The sequence below is a fragment of the Sinocyclocheilus grahami genome, unplaced genomic scaffold, assembly GCF_001515645.1.
Source record: "Sinocyclocheilus grahami isolate Dianchi unplaced genomic scaffold, SAMN03320097.WGS_v1.1 scaffold48.1, whole genome shotgun sequence".
Lineage (NCBI taxonomy): Eukaryota > Metazoa > Chordata > Actinopteri > Cypriniformes > Cyprinidae > Sinocyclocheilus > Sinocyclocheilus grahami.
The window spans coordinates 1,275,427-1,282,285 of NW_015505227.1; the positions used below are offsets into that span (position 1 = coordinate 1,275,427).

The 6,859-nt window shown below is 38.6% G+C and overlaps 1 protein-coding gene across 1 annotated transcript in view; it reads left to right on the forward strand.

The window, feature by feature from the left end:
- The window catches only part of LOC107582915 (KAT8 regulatory NSL complex subunit 1-like), a 40,611-nt gene extending 34,173 nt beyond the window's left edge, over positions 1–6,438 (forward strand). Inside the window, exon 2 of the mRNA XM_016268942.1 lies at positions 5,177–6,438. Within this exon, the coding sequence (XP_016124428.1) occupies positions 5,266–6,438 (1,173 nt within the window). The 5' untranslated portion in view covers positions 5,177–5,265. The remainder of the gene's footprint in view (positions 1–5,176) is intronic.
- Positions 6,439–6,859: the final 421 nt, after the last annotated feature.

The window sequence follows — 6,859 nt, forward strand, 5'->3', positions numbered from 1 at the left end:
TCTGAAGTATATTCCCATTCATATTTATAATTTGTAGCTCACCAGGGTGATTATGAACATGAAATTATCCAGCCATTGCTTCCTGTTTAACAGGAATATAAAAATTCCCTTAATCATCCATCACAATGATATATAGTTCTGATGTGCAGAACAAGATTGTTGAGCTTCACAAAATAGAAAGTGGCATTCAAAAAAGAGCTAGAGTATTGAAAACTCCCATTTCCACCATCAGGGCAATAATTAAGAATTTCCAATCAACTAAAAATGTTACAAACCTTCCTGGAAGAGGACCTGTGTCTATATTGTCCTAATGCACGGTGAGGTGGAGCGTTTGAGCGGTTAAAGGCTCTCCAAGGACCACAGCTGCAGAATAGCAGAGATTAGTTGAGTCTTGGGGTCAGAAAGCCTAAAAAAAAAGTCAAACAGCACCTACATCACAGACGTTGTTTGGAAGGGTTTCAAGAAAAAAAAATCAAGAAAAGAAAATGCTCTCATCCAAAAACAAACTCCAGCATATTAATTTGCCAGACACTACTGGAACTTCAAACAGGACTGGGTTCTATGGTCAGATAAAACAAAAAATTAGCTTTTTAGCAGCAAACACTCAAGATTTGGTAAAAAAGTACCCTATGTGTACAATGAAATATACTGCTGGATCTTGATTTTTCTGCCTGAGTTCCTGGACATCTTGTTTAGATGCATGGCATTGTGGATTCTATCAAATAGCAACAGATAAAAAATTTAAAACTGACTGTCCATGCTAGAAATCTTATAATGGGCCATGGTTGGATCTTACAACAGGACAATGATCCAAAAACAAACACAAAATCAAAGCAAAAATGACGTGACGCCTAAATTTTCTGTCCGATTGCATTTTTTCAGTTAAAAATTGGTTTAAATGCATAAAAAATATGCCATATATATGAAGGACCTCTCCCATGTATGAACTCACTTTTTTCTGTTATTCAAAGTGTCAAACTATCATGTGGTGCGACCGTCCGGCCATAACTTTTTTTTTTATTGTAAACATCTTTGAAATGACCCTAAATTTATTCAAATTAATTGTATGCACTATTTGGTTCAAAGTGTCAAACTATCATGTGGTGCGACCGTCCGGCCATAACTTTTTTTTTATTGTAAACATCTTTGAAATGACCCTAAATTTATTCAAATTAATTGTATGCACTATTTGGCGTGATTTCCAAAGTGTTTTGTAATCCTGTGTAAAATTGCAAAGCATTTGTATTTATATTTCCATCATAATATAAAAACAAACTTTGTCCGATGATGTCCGTTTTATGAAATATCATGTGGTGTGGCCATCAAGAAACTACCGTTTTGGGACTTTTATGTTGAAATCCATTCAAAGATAAGACTTTGCATCATATACTAATTTGCTAAGGACCCATGGAAGCATCAAGCAGGTTTATAAGTGTCTTTTCAAATTTGGAAAAAAATTACCTTTTTAACGGCTGGTATGTAGTTACCGTATTTGGATATCATGTGGTATGACCTCAAAAAACAATGAATATTAAGTTATTTCTGCAAGTATTTATTTTCGTTATAAATGTCATAGTGACCTTTTGTGGGAAGCTAGCTTGTTTTGTATATGTGGCCAATTCTGTGCTTGTAAATTTTGACTGAATTTGAAAATATCATGTGGTGCGACCACTGCAGAGTGTATTCCATTATAGATATATGTCCCAGATTGGCAGTTTTTGTGCTTTTATATTCAATTGATGGTTTAAAATATCTTATTTTAGTATAATTTGGAATAGACTTTTATGCAATTTGGGTCATTTCAGACGGTTTGTTTAATCTTTGTACAATACGAGAAAAAATGCACACACAAAAAAAAAAATCGGCGCTTGTAATTTTAGTTTAGTAGTTATGCATTTATTAGTAATTTATTTATATATTAAATCTATATTCTGCCAGATTCCACTGCCAAGCAAAGTAAAATAAACGCTCGCCATAGGCAGCATGTTAATTCTGACCCTGCACTCTAGCACAAACTCCAGATGTCATTTTCTACTATAAGAAAGATGTTCATGTTATCTCGGAACCTGAGCCAGCAACCTCCCCCTACTCTAAATTGACCTGCCCCCCTTAGTTACTGTTGCTACGTCCGACAAACCATGGCACTTTTATGCCATACATCATGTTCTCACGCATTGAAAAATACATCACGGAGCAAAGAGGACACTGACAATGAGCTGACAGACAAGACAGAGCTGGTTACTTTTAGTATGAAACAAAGTGTCAGTGTTCAAATTTTCCTTTTTATTTTTTTTTTAAAGAAATTCAAACAACAAATACTGTTTTGTGGCTCTTTAACGTGTCGTGACAGATCGCTGTAACGCCTCGGTTCAAGCGGCACATGAACTGATCATCTCTTCATCTTTACTATTCATAGCACAAAATAAACATGAATGAACATCAAAAGGTATCTTGTTTCAACCGTGAAAATATGTCAATACACACCATTTTTCAAGTTCAAGTCCACCGACGTTAATCTACTCTCCTGTCTGGTTTGTTTGTCGGACAAAAATGACTACTATATAATGGCGTTATAATATGTAAGACTGCCTGTTAATCAAACTCCTGGCGAAAGGGTCAATTGAGCAGCCAATATTGGGCAAAGTGCAGAAAGAAATGGGGCTAAAGAAATGACTGCAGTTAATGCCACATGCTGCACTTTTCACACGTCTCTTTAAATAGATTTTTAATGATATAAGGTCTTTGTGTCATTTGGAGCAACCGCTCATCATGTGGTGCGACCAATAATAGCAATAACTGTATTAAAAATAAAATACCTAATTTCTTTGGTTGAAATATGAATCACTGCTACAGTATGCTTAAGTGAATGGTATTTTTAAAACATTTTGATCAGTTTTATACAATTTACAGGAAAAATAAGTGTTAACTACATTTAAGAAAGCAACTCTGAAATTATAGAACAAAAATAAGAGATCATTATTTACAAAAATTCAAATTAAATGCAAATACTTTTTCTAAACACTTTAATTACTGGGAACATTTTTAAAAAATGTTAAGGAAATTATTTAATTTTAATGTAAATCATGATCGCACCACATTACATTTTTTAAGGCCAATTCATCTCGATGAAAAAACACATCACTTCATTTTAATATGAATTTACGTGTACACAACATTCTTAATGTTTGAACAATTACAATAGATTTTATTATTTTTTGTATTTTAAAATGGACCTGTCGAAAATCCTTATACGTCAGTGACCCATATACATGTTCATTTAATAAAAAGCAGTAAGTGATCACTTGGTCTAGATTTTTTTTAACTGCTTAAATTTGCACTAAACATTTTCTATTTACTTTGTAAGAATAACTTCTATCTAAATAGTTTGCTGTTGTTTTTTAATGGGGGCAAAATAATATATATTTTTTTTATTATTTAAAAGCAAATGCAAACATATCAAGATATATAGAATATCGTAAAATGTAACAATATCGAGAATTTTTTTTTTTATATCGCCCAGCCCTAGTATCGGTGATCGGTATTGACAGATACTGCTTTCTGTGATCGGTGATCGGCCTCAAAAATCCTGATCGGAGCACCCCTAGTAAATAAGGGTGACATCTAGTGGAGAAGACTAATTATAAGATTGACGTTAATTAGATCTGGTTTTAAATGTGTGCTGAAATAAAAACTGGAAAAGATCGATTCATTCATTCCGGCGTAGTAATCAAGGAACTTTGCTGCCGTACCATAGGCGCAATGATATTACGCAGCGCCTGAAAATAGTCCACAGCTTGTAGGTTATGTTGATGAAAGTTAGCCTATTTTCAGGCGCTGCGTAACATCATTGCGCCTGCTGCGCACCCATGGTACGGCAGCAGAGTTCCTTGATTATTATGCCGGAATGAGAGTATAGTTCCTGGCCATATCGGCCTAGAAAATCGCAACTTTTCATTTTCAGTCGGTCTTAGTACTACATGTAACTACAGAAGAGTCAAGTTTTAAATAGGAAAAATATAGAAACTCTTTGGTCATTTTTGAGCGAGATGCTAACGGTCTAGCCAGATTCAATGAGCTATGCTAAGCTGCAGCTAAAAGTGCTACCGCCAGACCCGGAGATCGGCTGAATAGATTCGAAAACAGTAAAACTCATCTGCTTAACTATAGGGGAGTTGGAAAATTAGCCTATTTTCAAAAATAGTGAAGTGTTCCTTTAACAACAACAAACACCAGAGAGCAGCAAAATTATAGATTACTTTCACTAAAACACAGCAGAAAAAAAAAACAATGCTGCAAATATAGTTATTTTTTTTACTTGTTACTATTACCATTTATCTATAACCTTTTCAAACCCGATGTGACAAAACATTTCTAATCTACATTTAGCATTATTAATCTGTAGGCTAAGAACATTTCAAAAGAATCATGTAATTATAATTGGGTAATTGTTGTTAGATGGCTGCGATGGAACTTAAATGTTGAAACTGCTGGTTATCTTTTCTGTTCAAGATGTTAACGTTTTGATTATTGTAACTAGGGATGTCAATTTTCAATCATTTCCATGATCGATCGTCATTTAAATTAACGATCAATTAATCGTTAACTAAAATGCGTCTATTGCAGTGGCACGCAATCACCGGCATGACAGGATGTGCAAAAGCCACTCAAAAAAAAAAGGAAAAAAAAAAAAAAGGAGATCCGCTTTTTCAACCGAATTAAAGGGGTATTAGTCTGAATAATTACTAATAAAGTAGCAGGATTGTAAAATTAATAGATGTGATTGATCATTTTATCAAATGAAGAGCGTGCTGTATGTTTGAGATCATTACAAGTTGTAGGAATGAATAGCCTATCTGTCCTGTGTCCCGCAATCCTGCAAAGCGCAGACCCCGATATGAAACAATAATCTGGGGAAATGACTTGTGAAACAATAATATGGGGAAATGACTTGTGAAACAATAATCTGGGGAAATGACTTAGTTACTACATTTCTATTGCTTTCCATGTTGAAGAACTTTGTGTTGTTTCTATTTGAATGTACTTTTAAAGTTTAAATCACATTAAAAGCTTAATTTGAACATTATGAATATATAAAACACATATACATGTTCAGTCAATCCATGATAAACCACGTAATTTGACTTGGGATGTTTCTTTGTGTCTTGTGTTTCTTCAGGCTGCCCCCTGGCACAGTGGTAGGTGGGTGGTGTGGAGCTGGCCTCGGCACCGGGAGAGGCCCCCTCGCCCGCCCCCTCCCAGCGCTGCATGGCTGCAATGGCGCCCGCTCTGACCGACACTCCGGCCGAAGCTCACCGCATACGCTTCAAACTGGCTCCGTCCTCCTCCACCCTCTCCCCGAGTGGCGTGGAGGGAAGCGGTACCGGCAACCACATCCTCGTGTCCAGTAACGGCGCCGTCAAGCGCAAGGCCTCGGAGGAGCGCCCCTCTCGCGGGGCTGGCCCCTGCAAGCCCATCGTTACCTCATATCACTGTTCAGATGTGTCCTTGGCAAAAGAGTCCCTGAAGCTGCAAGGTGTTCTACTGCAGACACACAACATCCTGCCGAGCCTCATACCACGCAAGCACCAGGCTTTAGAGCTCTCCGAGGAACAGCCAAAGAGCATCATGAGTGCCAGTGGAGGAGGTGGACCATGTGGGCCACCCACAGTTAACGGCATAGCAAAGAAAGTGACTAAACCAACTGACCGAGACAAAGAGGTGACCTTAAATGGTGGCCAACATACCGTCGAGCAGGATTTGTCAAATCAGACTGAAGTTGTCAATTCTACTGTGGGACTGACAAGCAACGGTCCTCTACGAGAAGCTGCAGAGCGGCACCAGCTGTCAACGGGTGAGTCTCAGAACTGTCCCAGTAATGGAGCACCTCCTGCAACATCTCCAACCTCCAGCGCACCTTTCACAGAAGACAAAATTTCGGACTGTCCGGCATTAGGCAGTGAAGATATGTTGGCGCTCTCGCTTGCTACCCGCCAAGACCCTTTAGGTGGCCTTGGGCCGGAGCTAAGCGACCGTACTCAGCACAGCCAGAGCAGACAAAGGGAGATCGAGGTGCGGCTATGGCGATTACGCAAACGGCTGCAGGTGGTGCAGGCCAAGCAGGTGGAGCGGCATGTGCAACAACAGTTGGGCGGTCTACTCAAGAGCACACTGGGTGCTCTGGATGCCAGGCGGCCGAGGGGCCATCACAGCGATGACTCTCTCACCCCTCAGGAGAGGGACGGACTAAGACGTTTCCTGAAGAGTGGATCCATGCCGGCTGAGTTAGAGCGACTGTCCCTGAGCTGCACCACCAACCTGCGATCTGCCGAATGCGCATTCGATTCCGATGCCACGGAAAGCAGCTCAGGAGGAGAAACTGATGTGGAGGAAGATGAACTGGCTCGGGTCGACATTGAGCAACGCCACATTCCTCTGTGAGTACCAACCTTGATTATTTCTCAAATAATGCAAATCTAGATAGTTTGAGGATGAAGTAATGAGTATGATGGTCAGGGTTCCCACGCGCCCTGGAAAATTAATGGCTAATTTTCCAGTCCTGGAAAACACATGGTAAATGAGAGAGAATTTTAAGTGTCCTGGAAAATCTTGTTGTTTTCCTGCAAAATTATTAAAAAAAAAATACTTGAAACAGTTAATGTTAGAAGTTAACAGAGGCCAGAGATGCTGAAGACAAACGCAAAGGGGGGAAAATACTGTAGCAAACTCACTGTGCACAATGCACGAAATATTGGAAGAAAATCATAATATTGAATTAGAGATGGGGGTCTATATAAATGTATCTCTGATGGGAGCTGATTGTCTTCAGAAAAGTTTAGATGTTTTTTTTCATCATGCCTCT